Source organism: Trachinotus anak, unplaced genomic scaffold (assembly GCF_046630095.1).
Source record: "Trachinotus anak isolate AG129_WGS33_773 ecotype Australia unplaced genomic scaffold, CSIRO_AGI_Tana_v1 ptg000004l, whole genome shotgun sequence".
NCBI classification, from domain to species: Eukaryota; Metazoa; Chordata; class Actinopteri; order Carangiformes; family Carangidae; genus Trachinotus; species Trachinotus anak.
This window is the reverse complement of record NW_027273855.1, coordinates 3,412,577-3,426,970: the sequence shown is the minus strand read 5'-3', so window position 1 is coordinate 3,426,970 and position 14,394 is coordinate 3,412,577. Positions and strand designations below refer to the sequence as shown.

The 14,394-nt window shown below is 41.8% G+C and overlaps 2 protein-coding genes across 8 annotated transcripts; one reads left to right on the top strand and one right to left on the bottom strand.

The window, feature by feature from the left end:
- The first annotated feature begins 97 nt into the window (after window positions 1-97).
- Window positions 98-6,575, top strand: dnajc16 (DnaJ (Hsp40) homolog, subfamily C, member 16). Of its 3 annotated transcripts, none has more exons than XM_071475292.1 (15): window positions 98-356; window positions 712-893; window positions 972-1,038; window positions 1,148-1,472; window positions 1,557-1,741; window positions 1,878-1,982; window positions 2,076-2,234; window positions 2,334-2,464; window positions 2,629-2,812; window positions 3,208-3,387; window positions 3,508-3,584; window positions 3,790-3,870; window positions 4,012-4,098; window positions 4,735-4,905; window positions 4,999-6,575. In XM_071475292.1, exons 2-15 carry the CDS (start codon window positions 721-723, stop codon window positions 5,444-5,446), a joined length of 2,373 nt encoding a protein of 790 aa, XP_071331393.1. In that variant the 5' UTR covers window positions 98-356; window positions 712-720; the 3' UTR covers window positions 5,447-6,575. The 3 variants fall into 3 exon arrangements, with proteins under 3 accessions (XP_071331393.1, XP_071331395.1, XP_071331394.1); XM_071475294.1 differs by having other exon boundaries at window positions 98-532; XM_071475293.1 differs by having other exon boundaries at window positions 98-893.
- A 140-nt stretch (window positions 6,576-6,715) lies between these two features.
- LOC139620107 (uncharacterized) lies at window positions 6,716-13,601 on the bottom strand. 5 transcript variants are annotated; one of them, XM_071475310.1, is made up of 5 exons: window positions 8,384-11,287; window positions 8,143-8,288; window positions 7,769-7,928; window positions 7,481-7,622; window positions 6,716-7,191 (listed from the first exon to the last, which is right to left on the bottom strand). In XM_071475310.1, exons 2-5 carry the CDS (start codon window positions 8,196-8,198, stop codon window positions 7,172-7,174), a joined length of 378 nt encoding a protein of 125 aa, XP_071331411.1. In that variant the 5' UTR covers window positions 8,199-8,288; window positions 8,384-11,287; the 3' UTR covers window positions 6,716-7,171. The 5 variants fall into 5 exon arrangements, 4 of the variants coding, with proteins under 4 accessions (XP_071331411.1, XP_071331410.1, XP_071331412.1 ...); XM_071475309.1 differs by having other exon boundaries at window positions 8,143-9,925; window positions 10,575-11,287; XR_011690743.1 differs by adding an exon at window positions 11,872-13,601 and having other exon boundaries at window positions 6,716-7,622; window positions 8,143-9,925.
- Window positions 13,602-14,394: the final 793 nt, after the last annotated feature.

The window sequence follows — 14,394 nt, the reverse complement described above, 5'->3', positions numbered from 1 at the left end:
ACAGGGTGCGTTCGATTTGATTTACTCCGCGCCGCCGCTCCCCGGCCACCGTATCACAATACATTCACACTGAAACATCGCGACGCGACGAACATAAAACCGAAAACACACAGACGAAGCAAACGGCGTCACCAAATACTCACTCTCCCAAAATTACTTTCGACGCTGGGCGCCTCCCCCCTCCGCCTTTGCTTCGCAGCAGCGGGTTGACAGCTGCTGGAGGAACCGGGGGATGGTGCTGAACACACCCTTCGCCTTTCGTTCTCCTTTCACATCGGCGCTAAGCGAGGAGCCGAGGAGCAGCTGAACCTTCCCCAAATATGTGGCGTAGCACCGGTTGACCGCATCCGCTCGAGGTGACTGGGAATGTGAGACAGATAACCACTGTAGCAACGCAGCTGACCCTCACTGGGGGGAAAAACTGCGTTAACGTTTGTATCCTTGAGGAATAACGTGTCAACATGTCAGCGAGGTTGTGGCTGTTGCTGTGTTAGTCCGCTGACACATATCAACCTAGCCTGCCTAGCTTCTGGTTAGCATGCTATAATGTAATTTTCACCATCTTTAGCTCCTTATTTTGCATCAGAAGACTAACGTCAATATGGCTGAAAGGCGGTTTGAAGGCTGTGTTGTCATTGCAGGTCTGGAAAGCCACAGATTTAATGGGTCCACTTTAACTTGATGGTGATATTTAAAATATTTCTTTGAAAGGAAACTGTGATGGCAGGGTCAAAGATGTCTGTGCTGCTGGCTGTAGTGTTGGTCCTCTCAGTGCTGCTGACAGGAGCGACCCACGCCGGGCCTGACCTGGACCCATACAAAATCTTAGGAGTAACCAGGGGTGCGAGCCAGGCTGAGATCAAGAAGGTCTACAAGCGCCTTGCAAAAGAATGGTAAATGATTCCTCCAGACGCTGACCTGTTCACACTAACCGCATTCAGCTCTTAACTAATGAGCCTCTTCTTCTCAAGGCATCCTGACAAAAACAAAAACCCAGGTGCTGAGGACATGTTCATCAAGATCACCAAATCTTATGAGGTTAGTCACATTTCAAAATGAGATTCATCAGCTGTGGCGTGTGTGTGTTGGCCGTGATAAAAGCCAGTCATATGCAGTATGAAAGATGTTTGATGTTTGCTCCATTCAGATCTTGTCCAATGAAGACAAACGTGCCAATTATGACCGTTACGGGCAGACTGATGACACCCAGCCTTATGGCAGTGGTCGCTATGGTCATCGCCACGACAGCTTTTACTTCGATGAGTCCTTCTTCAACTTTCCCTTCAACAGTAAAACCCACAGAGACTTTACTGACAGCAAGTACACATTGCACTTTAATCAGTATATCAACGACGTGGTGCCTGATAGCTTCAAGAGACCATACCTGATAAAGATCACCTCCGATTGGTGCTTCAGCTGCATCCACATCGAGCCTGTGTGGAAAGAGGTGGTGCAGGAGATGGAGACTCTAGGTTTGGAATCAACAAACATATCCCAACATTATCCAGCTGCCCTGCCCTCTATGAAATGAGTTGAAAAGGTTGATGTCTTTGCAGGTGTTGGAATTGGCGTGGTGGATGTTGGCTATGAGAGACGCTTAGCCAATCACCTCGGGGCTCATCGCACCCCATCAATACTTGGAGTCATCAACGGCAAAGTGACGTTTTTCCATTACGCTGTTGCAAAGGAGCATCTGAGGCAGTTTGTAGAGGACCTTCTTCCTCAGAGACTCGTGGAGCGGGTAAATATCTGCTCTATTCTGCAGCATATTACAGAACAGAGGACACTGGTTTATTTGCAGTCCTTTCAGAGGGATGGATTACTTACTGCATATGTCAAAATGAGTGAAACGGTTTTCCTGTTTTTTCAAATTTCAGGTCACTGACAAGAATGACCTGCAGTTCTTGAACAGCTGGCATGAGCTCAACAAGCCACATGTGCTTCTGTTCGACCAAGTGCCTGTAGTTCCCCTGTTGTACAAAGTAGGCTCTTGTCTCGCAGTTGTGTTTTTTTTTTTTTATGTAAAATGTATCTCAAAACAAACATGTCAATAATTTCTCCCTGCATCTCCATAGCTGACAGCTTTTGCTTATAAGGACTACTTGCAGTTTGGATATGTGGACCAGGGCCTTTCAGAGACCGCCAATCTGCAGAAGCAGTTCAATATCAACACCTATGCTCCAACCATGCTGGTCTTCAAAGAGAGCATCGACAAGCCTGCTGACATTATACAGGCAAGTAAAGTAGTTCTGTTCACCGCTCGTTATTTTTTTTTGTGTTCACTCAAACCTCACCTCATTCTTTTTCTGTGTGGTTATGTTTGTTCTCTGCAGGCTAAAGGAATGAAAAAGCAAATAATTGATGAGTTCATGTCAAACAACAAATTCCTCCTCGCACCAAGGCTGGTCAATCAGAAGCTCTTTGATGAGCTCTGTCCCGTCAAACAGTTCCACAGACGCAGGAAGTAAGAGAAACAAACATTTTTAATGTGTTCATGGCTGATAATTTAGAGAAAATTGAAATATGAAACCAAACCCTATTAATTTATTGGTTGTAATTCCCACATCTCTTTTTAGGTATTTTAAGTTACGCAGCTTGTATTTACTGTGACGTCCATCCTCCCCTCAGATACTGTGTCCTGCTGATCACACGTGACGAAGAGATCTTTTCTTTTGGGAACCAGGCGTTTCTCTCATTTGCCTCCACCAACACAAAGGAAGTGGTGAGATTTGCGTATGTGTACCAACGGCTACAGCAGCCGCTGTGTGACATCCTCATGCAGAACAAGGACAGTGCACAGTCGCCACCACAGGTACACCCACACATGTCCAACACCACAACTCGATGTTCCACTATGAATCTACATTTAAAAGTTGGCACTGCTTTAAGAAATGGACTGTGGCATGAGTTAGTGTTAATATGCAGCAGAATAATGTGTTAGTGATGATTTCAAGGGTTATTCCTCTCTGCCAAAACAAACAGCAGGGGAAATTTAACTATAACTATAGCTCTAATTATAAAACAAAAATAAATAGGGAGAACTCAAATGCCCTTTTTCGATTACACAGTAAACAGTCATTCTTTGGTATTTCTTTTCAAAATAAAGTCCTCAGTTTTGACTAGATAATTCATATTTCCGTAAAAAAGTGTATTATTTCAGATTCATATTACTGGACTGAGTTTGAATTTTTTGTCGTGTGTGTGCAGGTGGTGATCCTGGAGAGGCGTAACACTGCAGGGAAGGCCTTGTTTAAGCCAGTGACGGCCTGGAACGGCAGTGAAGAAGACAAGCAACGTCTTGTGGACGAGCTGGAGCGACTTCAGAAGGACCCGTCCATCCTCATCCACGACGCCATGCTGCCTGAGCTCAACAACGAGTTTGCCTCAGTATGTTTCCTTTGAGTTAAAATAGTGGGTTTGAACAGTGTGTCCTATCAATATTCCTACAACAGAGGACTGTTTGCTAAATATCAACCACCAAAACTAAGTGTAATACTCACTCTGTAGATGTTTGTAATCCGATGGATCTACGCATCGTACGATTACCTCTCTGAAGTCATCGATGATATTCTGCATAACAACTGGTGGGTGGAAATCTTCTAACTTTCTTATGAAGTTTTGTTGAGTTTATATCAAAATTTGAGGTCACAAATTACATTTTTCTGACGTTTATAACTGCACCACAATAGTACTTCACTTTCAAACAAGCTTTCTTCTACCTGTAATGGAAGAACACACCCTGGAGATGTAAATACAGTGTTCTGTGTTGACATCTGTGATGACTTGCAGGCGTGAGATGATGCCTCTTCTGTCCCTCATCTTCTCTGCTTTGTTCATCTTGTTTGGAACCGTGGTCATCCAGGCCTTCAGGTCGGTTGGTTTACTATACACATTTCACCAGACAAACAAAACTGGGATTCGTATAAAGAAAGCTAAAGACGAGAAAACAGTTATAATGCTGTTAATTTTACTTTGCTACGTCTATGTGTTCCTTTTTTTGTGTGTTTTCAGTGACTCAAGTGAAGATAAACAGACAAAACCAAAGGCAAAAGATGGAACAAAAGCAGAAAATGGGTCACCAGGGACCGGCACTTCAAGGCAAGAATACATTCCACACTTAACTGAGGCAGGATTTATCATTGTGTTCTAATGCCAGGCTCGGGCCGATAATTCATAATATTGAATATTGCAATATTTCCCATCATATGCAGTATTTTTGATTGATTTTTCACTTTTACAATTTTGCACTGCTGTCGAGTCCAGCCCTCATTTCACTGTTTTGCATTGTACCGTGGTATGTGACAAATACAACTTTCAGCTGCTGTTTAGTAAAGAAAAAACAATGATAATAATGATAATGATAATAATATGATTATTTATTTTTAAAAAAACACCTGAAACATGACAGTCAAGTCAAGTCAGTTTTATTTATATAGCACCAATTTACTTATCTCATTTGTACAGCAAATCTAGACCTTCTCTTTATAGCATTATTTACAGAGACCCAACAATTCCCTAATATAAGTATTTATTACTTATTATTACTTATTATTATTATTATTATCATCTTAAAAAAACAACTGAAACCTAAAGTATCACCCCTCCCTGTGATAATATCATCCGTCACTATATTTGAGCTTGACTCTATCGTGATATGAATTTAAAGATTTAAACTCTTTCTTACTTTTATCGCTCTAGATTTTGATAAAGCTTTGTTTCTACTGTTGCTTTTAGTCGACCTCCCAAGAAGAATTTTGTGGAGGTGACGGAGCTGACAGACATCACTTACATGAGCAACCTGGTGAAGCTGAGGCCAGGACACATGAACATAGTGCTGGTGCTCACCGACGCCTCCAAGAACATCCTCCTCAGCAAGTTCGCCAAAGAGGTCTACTCCTTCACCGGGTGAGCCGAACGCCGTCTCGTGGAACAAATTAAGTCAAGTAAGAGTTTTTGTTTGTGCATTAAACTTTATTCACAGTGTCATCTCTCTCCCAGGAGCCTGACGCTGCACTTCTCCTTCCTGAATATTGACAAGCACAGCGAGTGGATGAACACACTGCTGGAATACGCCCAGGACGCCATGCACATCGATGCGGACGAGGACGACGGTGGAAACCACAAGATGGACTACACTGGCTACGTGCTGGCACTTAACGGCCACAAAAAATACCTTTGTCTCTTTAAGCCTGTGTACACTGGGGAAGACCTTGAGGGTAAGTCATCTGAGGACGAAGGGGGCACTACGGGGGGGAGGTCGAGATCCAGTTCCCGTGACGACCACCCACCACGCAAATCCAACCGATCCCGCAGCATATCCACCCTGCAGATCCACCACAAACTGGACCGCCTGGGGCTGTGGATGGAGAGGCTCATGGAAGGCACTTTGCCTCGCTACTACATCCCAGCCTGGCCAGGACTAGACAAGATCACCCCCTGTAAATAAACGGAGCCGAGTTTGGAAGGACTTAGTATTTATCTACCGTCACACAGACGTGGCCCCCATCTCGTGTTCTGCTGAAGTTAGGCTAGAGCTGCCTTTTTTTGCACTTGAGATATTTATAGTTAAAGATGTCTTTAAAGTTGGGTCAATACTACAAACTTGGCTTTAGTGTAACTACTGTGGGACAGGTCCTTTAGCGTACCCCTCTTACACTCATCGCATGCTGTTTTCAACTGTTGGTAGTCTTACTTTATTCAGGCACATGCTGCTGCTACAGCCTCGTGAACAGAAAACAGAAATCACTGTGGCCACACGTGCTCTCCTGCAGGTTCGCTCACACTCACAGAGGCAGGATAACTACTGTAGTCTTCATTGATGAAAACTGTGAATAGAGATGCATGTCTCTAACGCTAAATGTCTTTCGCCTTTTGATGCATCTCTTTTTCTTTTTTTCTTTTAGTTTTCAGATTATCTCCTGAATGCTGACTCGCTTGTGCAATATAGCAGACTGCTGTAATGACATTGCCTTTTACCAGAACCTCAAGGGTTTCTCCACGTTCTTCCTGATCATACGATTGAAAAGAAAATACCTGTTTTGTTATACGTCACTACAAACATGAATTATTTAGCAGTCTTGGCCTATTTAATAACCTCAGTTAGCCAGTAGCTTTATGTAGCAAACCTAACAAACACGCTGTCTGTTTTACGTTCCGAACGTTTTCCAAACGGCCACGATCGACTGAGATGTTAACATCATGTCGTCTTGATTTGAGGTTAAACTTGGTGTGTGCTTGCTTGGTTTCTGAATCTTTTGGTCAACATTAAATGGAAAAATGTCATGAACATAATTTTGTTGTTACGATGTAAATATTATACATAATCATGTTATCTATAGGACCTGTATTTTAAAGAGTACGTAACTTGAAAGATGAGGTGAATGTTTTACATGGATTTATCAAAATGCTGTAGTTATGTTTTTTTTTTATTGTCATAAATATTTTATTTTACAAGTTAGTTTAAAAAAACAATGTCTGCTACTGTCAGATGTTTCAGTTGGTCTTCAGTCATGTGTTTATCTTGTTGGTTGTAATAAAATGCTTTATGTTTATTAATTAAAAGAATGTAAAATGCAGTAGTTGCAGAGTTTCTCTTGTGGACCAGCTCACTCAGCAGGACAGACGGGACATTCAGTATTTAATGAGAAATAACGTGTTCAAGTACCTGTGGTGTCACAGGGTGGAAACACCTCCACTAGGTCACATCCAACAAGATTTAGACCCCGGCAGCTCTGGATAATCTTAACTCTATAAAGCTGACCAGGAAAACACCAGTGATTACTGTGACTGTCACTGTTGCACTGAGAAGAGACTAGAAATCAATATGAGTGTTGTTCTGTAAAAACATGCACGTTTCTCATTTTTAATTTAACCCTTTGTTTATCATGTTGCTGTTAAATGCTCCTCAGTTGTTTCTTGATTTAAATGTTATTATCTCCATCTCCTGGTTTAGATGCTGGATGTTTTGTCACAGTAGAAACACTGACAGTCACAGGTCTTACTCACAGCAGACATTTTGACTTGTCATTGTAGGGAAAAGCACAAACAGCAGCTCAACAAAACCAAAGGAGTCAGTTTGTTGCAGCAGAAAAAAAACTCTGTTTATTTCCAGACAAAGAGAAAATAACTAAGAGCCAAGATCTCTGCCTCTTCTTCGTGGGTTTCCTCCCAATCAGGCCAGACCAGATCCACCTGAGGAGACACCATGAGACAGATCATTCACACATCATCAGCAGCAGGGGGAGACTGTAACACAGCTGCTGCTAATGACAGTAACGACGGCTCTGTTAATTGTTCCACTGAGACACGACAGTGTCACCGTGAGCTCTGACGTTTAAATGTGACCTGAGAATTCAAACATTAACACCAGATATCAGGATATCAAACATTCAGCCTGAACAGTGCTGTATCCTGATGGAAACATACAGAATCTATAGAGACACTTTTACTGTTTCTCATTAGCTCTAGTTTGACGTCTCACCGTGCACTTCTCCACATGCACTCTCCTCTTGGGTGTTTTCCTTCTTGTCCTTTGTCATCTGGGGGTTGTTGCTCATCTTCATCCTGGAGCTCATCATCTTCATCATCATCATCTGGGGTCTTGGAGTTTCTCTTTTGTCGTCCTGCAAACACAGAGAAACAGATTCAGACAGCTGTCCTATCTACTTGTGTAAATTCACAGTGTTTCTGCAGCCGTTTCATTTCTTTCTTTTACCCTTTGCAGACAAAACAATGACAGTGCCACAGTAAGATAACCACTGCACCTCACCTTGCTGGATCTGTTTCTCATTTCTTTTCCCATCCTGGGGCCGTCGCTCGTCTCCTTTGTCCTCGTCAGGACTTTTCCCTCCTCTCTGGTCACGTCGCTGGTTCCTCTGGGTGTGTGCTTTTTATTTCTTTGGGGGTCTTGCAGTCGCCCAAAGACGGAGCTGAATGAAAGAAAAATCACACAGAAAACCTTCAGATTAGTTCTCAGGTAAATGTTTGTATTTTCTGGGCTACACACTGTGAACTAAATACTGTGAGTAAACACATCTACATCTGAAGAGCCATGTTACTCCTTTTGGTTCCCCTCTGTCACAGAGCACATCAGCAGCAACGTAATGAAAGATAATACCGTACATTTAAATGACCAGTGATTACCAGAGCATCGTGCTCTTCAGTGTCGTCTGTGAAGATGTTGCTCCCCTCGTCTTCATCTGTCTCCTCCTTGTGGACCTGTTCCTGCATCTTTACTGGACTTCTGGGGCGTCTCTCGTCTCTTTTCTTCTCCTGGGGTCTTCTGGGGTCTGAAAGAAAACACAAAGAAAACAACCAAACAGAATCCGACACTAAATTTCTGACCTGCTGTTGTGATTTTTACAATCAATTGAGTCAAACTCACCTTTTGACTTTGCAGCTGCTGGATTCTTCCTCTGAGTGAAGCAGTCATGTGAAATGTTGCCCTGAGAAGGTGACGCTCTCCCCTGATGAACGAGCCTCTCCCAGCTTCCACCACGACCAGCTACACGTGGACGACTCATCTCACTTACCTCATTTGTACTTTGGCGCCAGACTTTCTCCGCTGGCGGCGAGGACCGGAGGCTGTAACGCTGTTTCTACTGTCATCGCTGTGTCCCCCCCTTTTTGTCCCCACTGTGACCCCTGCACTGCGGTGACTGTCACTGTGGACTCCACTGTTGGTCTAGGGTGGGCGCAGACACACATGTGAACCTCCATGACATGCTACCTGCATCCTTTTCTTCTTCTGCCAGAGAGGAGCTTCACTGTGAGGGCGAAACACGAGGGAGGTTCACGCTGCCCCCCCCAGATCAGCCCCTGCTCTGACAGGCACCCTGACCAGAGTCACAGGTACAGCTACAACCGTCATGTCAGTCAGACAGGTCGGGTCGGGTCGGGTCGGGTGAGGTCAGGTGAGGTCGGGTCAGGTGAGGTCAGGTGAGGTCAGGTGAGGTCAAATCAGAACAAGCTCATTCAATTGATTCAAATAAAATCTGATCGGATCAAATCACATAAAATCAATTCAAATAAAATCCGATCAGATCAAATCACAATAAATCAAATCAAGTCAGATCAGATCGGACAAAATCACAAAAATGAGTGGAATTCAAATAAAATCCGATCTGATCAAACTAATCACAACAATTGAAATCAGATCAAATCAAAGCGGACCAAATCACATAAAATCAATTCAAATAAAATCCGCAAATCAAACTAATTCAAATCTAATCAGATCAGATAATCACATCAGGACAATTCAAATAAAATCTGGTCTGATCAGATCAAGCAAATCATTTTGATTCAGATAGATTTAGAATCTGATTCAATTCAATCAGTGAATCAATTAAAATCACTTGTTCATCAAGCGTTTACCTGGAGGTTCACCTTGCGGAGGTCCAGCTGCTCTCTTACCTCCCCGGCAGCCACGTTGCCGGTTTCTCTCCCTGATAATGGCCCGCACGTTCCTCACCCACTTCGGCTGGGGCCCTGTTGGCGTCTGAGAGGGCTTGGTGGGGGTCTGACGACTCGTAGGGGGGCGCGCCGTACAAACCTGTCTGGGCTCTTCAGGTGTCTCCAGGGAGGTTGATGGTGGCAGCCTTCTGAGGATGATCTTGTCCTGATCAGTTGCCACACGAGTCCACCGTTGCTCCTTTGGTGCTGGAGGGGGCTGGATAGGAGGAGAGCTTGGAGAAGAGTGAGGGGAGGGTCTAGGAGCCCTGACAGGGTGAGAAGGAGAAACAGAGGAGGAGGAGGAACAGGAGGAACAGGAGGAGGAAGAGGAGGAAGAGGAGCAGACAGGAGGAGAGCCTGGAGAGAAGCTGGTGGAGACGGCTGGTGCTGGGACCCTTCTCAGGATCAGCCTCGGGCTGCCGGGCCGGTTGGGGTTCGGTGCCAGGACAGTTTTCCAGGTGAAGCTCTGGTGAGTCTGAAAACAGAAGCGAAGCCAACATCTAAACTTCTGCTGCACGTCACATGAACACACCATCAACTGTTGTGCTGTCATGAGAGAGGATCCACAATTTAAATGATCAATAACAGTCCATTAAAATAAATATCACAGCTACAATATACACAAGCAGGTGGATCAAAGTATTTGCAGTCAAACACAGTAAAGTGTCAACAGTGTTATTGTGGAGGTGATTTGTTGAAGAAGCTCTGACTGTGCTGCAGGTGTCATGAGAAGAGAAACATGATCGAGCAGCAGACGACTGCAATCATCTTTCAAACATGGACACAAGCACCAAAACTGGGATGTTTATCTCTCTGGGGCCATTCATTTGAAAAATACCATGAGCCGCCTGAAATTTCAAAATGTCAGCCATTTTCCAAGATGGCCACCATTTCCAACATATTAAACACATATTTTACAACAGGATTTTACCAACAGGACAAATTTCGATAATTTTGCAACTGAATCTGATGTTATTGAGGCCTGTATGTATTTGGGACAAGATGTGCTTCAAATGATCTCAGTAGCTCCTTGTCCTGGCACCTGCAGTGTTGTGCTCGTTAGCTCACAAGTTAGCAAACAAACCATGTTCGTTGTCAGCTCAATTACACTTAAAACACTTGACCTTATTTTCAGTTTTCACAGTGAACTATATTTCACCATCCAGTTTCTAAAATCTATTATTATTTGACACCCAGATCACTGATATGGGAAAACTGTGGGTAAACTTCCTTGCAGGAAATGGCAGCCATCTTGGAAATGGCAGCCATTTTGGAAACAGCAGCCATCTTGGAAATGGCAGCCATTTTGAATTGTCAAGTGGCTAACATGTTTTATCAATATAGTAATACCCAAGGAGGATTTGTGCCAAGTTTAGTACTTGTGTCCACATTTGACAGATTTCCCTGAAACGTTCAGTTTCCTGCTGCACTATGAACACTGCGTTTCTCTTGTTATCACCTGACATGACTTCAAGTCATACTAACTATAACAGGACTGACCTGTCTGACGTTTAACTGAGATATTAAATATTTGTTTTCATTTATCTGATAAATGAACAGATGAGGGGTTAGGTTGTTCTGGTTATGACTGAAGCAGCTGTCAGCATCTGTATCATCAGAGAGACAGAGCAGCCAGATGTTAAAAGATGATGAAAATCATCTGTCTGCTCAAATCCACTTCATTTGTTTTCAATTTAATAAAACCTCTACTAATAAAGTACCATTAGCACAACTAAGTAATTTATGTTTGCATATAGTTTATTAATAAGACTGATTACCCGACTGAAGTCACTTTATCTTTATTTAGATTAATATATCTCAACAATTGGATGCTATGAAACATTTTATTCTGTTCATTTATGTATTATATTCATCATGTGTTGGATAGACTAATTATTATTATTATTATTATTATTATTATTATTATTATTATCTGCAGTGTTATTGGTTCAGTTATTTAGCTAAAACCTGACTCTGGTTTTAGTTATTTCAGTGGAAAATCAGATTAATTTGACTTTAATAAGCAACATGTATTTTAATTCTGTTTTCTCTGAAAAACTGTGTGAATTAAACTAATGTTTGTACTGGTCTGTGTCAATCATATGACGTTTATTGAAGGTTTTTAAAGGGTTTGTCTGAATCATCCTCTGTAAATGTTGGCTAACATGTAAAGTTAGCTTCACTGTTTGTGGAGTTTCTAGAGTGAAGATGAATATTATTTTCTGAACATCAGTGAGTTGGACATGAGCCGTGGTCTCCGACAGTTTATTAATAAAATGAGATTATTAGTGGTGGTTGAGACCTGCTGTGAACCGGACTCAGTCCTGGAGGTTGTTGTAGTGCGGTGAACTTTGGGGACTCTGAGAGTCTCAACGGTGAAATACACAGAAAGCAACCTGTGTTTTGAAAGATAAATCTTACATCTTCCATGCTGAACCAGCCTTGGTCCTTGTCAGTGGTCCGTCAGTGGGTGTCAGGGTAAAAAAAGCGGTGGATGGAGGTCGTCTTCTTGAAGATATCGTCGAGTGAAAGCTCAGAAACTCTGTCCGTGTTTTCTGCCGTTACTGAGTTTGTTTCTGTTCAAATGATGACGCGTCTGAATGATGCACCTGGAGAGAAACCATGGCAACCACAGAACCTGCAGCCACAACGTCACCTGAAAAAACCGAAACAAACAAACAAATAAATAAATAAATGAATAAATAAATAAAACATAGCTATAATTTAACAGTAAATGGAAAAGTGGAATAAATAAAAACATATAAAAAAAGTCAGGTTCGCCTAAAACAGAAATGTCCAGGTCCGAACACACAGTTGTTGCCCCTTTTCCACAAACATCAACATCTGGATGTCGGATTCTCCAGCAGTAAAATGGCCCTCACCAACTTGTGGAAACAGTGACAGTAACACAAAGAAGCCACAAGATGGTGGTGTTCACCAGCTGTTTGACACCTGTGTGGCCTTTGATTGAAGCTCTGGTCCATTTTCCTTCTTTCTGTCAGACTGCAGCTGGTTCTCACTCTTTCAGGCACAGGTACAGTGAGAGGGAAATGACAACAATAACCACACTGCACTGATGACATGTTGTGCAAAACAGTTTGTTTCATGTGTTCATTTGAGGAAGGTAAGGTTTGCCCTCATGTTTTCACTCAGTGGATGTTTCAGCCACATGTTTCGTGCACATCGTGATTTATTTTCCAAGTTTGTTTCCACTTCACTTTGTCTCATCTCCTCGTGTATTTTCTGGTAGTTTCTGTATCTGGAAGAGAAACAAGCGTCTTGTCTGCAGCTCAGGTTGATATGAGATGTTTTCTCTGCAGAAATCCACGTTTACATGATCAGCCTCTTGTCATGAGCTCAGGTGTTTGTGTTTTTACTTGAAGTAATGGTGACTTGAAAATATTTGCTTTAAGAAAGGAAAGTCACTCCCTTCCTCGTAGATTTGGCCCTCACCAAATTTTCTTGGCAGACATTTAACCGTATGTGTGTGAGAGTTAGTGCTTGTGTGTGTGTGTGTGTGTGTGTTTTGTGAGCTGAAGAGCGTGAGTTCCTCCCTTTGCTTTCAGTTTTAATGACTGGAGCCTCATTGACTGTATCCTGTGTTTGTACCTGTGTTCCTGTGCGTGTGTGTGTGTGTGACATAAGATCAGGAAGTGAAAAATCATCCTCAAACTTAAACTCACTCACACATTTTATTCACTTTATTTGTGTTATTTCACACCAACACAGTTTAGATTCAGAGTTTAGAAGTTTAACTGTCAACAACTGCAGACGAAGGAGAGTTAGCTGGAAATACTTGAATTTTGTTTCCATTGCTCATCAGGGAAAGTATGTGGACAAAAATACAGATCTGACTCCTCAGCTATGGAGTGATAGACTTTCAGTTCATTTCTTTATTTTGTGTTTTTCACTGTTTTGAATCTTCTCCTGTAGATGTTATAATATACTGTAAACTGACCCAGGAGGCCACAACAAACAGGAGACACACAGAGATGTAATATATGTCAGATATGTCCCTATATCCACAGTCATGTTGCCATATATGTTCACCATAATATACATATATGAATATATACGTTTATAACATATGAAATTCCCATAGTAACATTTGTATTTGAGTATATATTAAAAATATCTATATGATGAATTTTTATATGGTAAGATGTTGCAACCACATATGTTTGCAATGTGTATTTAATTTATATGTTCAAGTTTATTAAAACATACATATAAATATACATACATATAAAAATTACATATGCTCATATAGATTTTTCTTATTAATTTGTCATTAACTTTTGGACTCTAATATATATCGTATATTATCAACATATATATATATAAAACCAACATATATTAACAGGCTTTGGGATGGATATATATTTATGTAACATGTCCACAATAGAAGCACATATACATAGATATAGATATTTATATAAGATAGACATATATGTCAATATATAAAGGGTTCATATATAATTTTTACATGTATGTTTGTATTTTGTTTGTACCCATATTACATTTGTGTAGGAACAATCAATAAAGAATATTTTATTGGACCAAATTAAACCAAGTGAGTGTGGTTTTCATGAGTGAAGGATGTTAGTGTGAGTGTTGTAAGGTGCATAAAGACACAAACATAAGGATAAACTAAGATAAAATAACCAAACCCAGGATGTGGGGGTCTGTGGAGACAGCGGTTAGTCTGCAGCCACCTGACACCAACCAGCTACCTGCAGAGCAAGGAGACACAGATACAGATTAGTATAAGCTCCAAACACCAGGAGCCCAGGTGTTGTCTCAAAATAGGAGTTTTGATTGTTTATTAACACAAACATTTCTGGACAGGAAGTGACATCAGTGTTTCAGTCTGGCAGGTACGGGTGACTCCAGGTGTTGTCTCAGTTTTCTTTGTTGGCTGACTACAATGAAACACTCATTTAA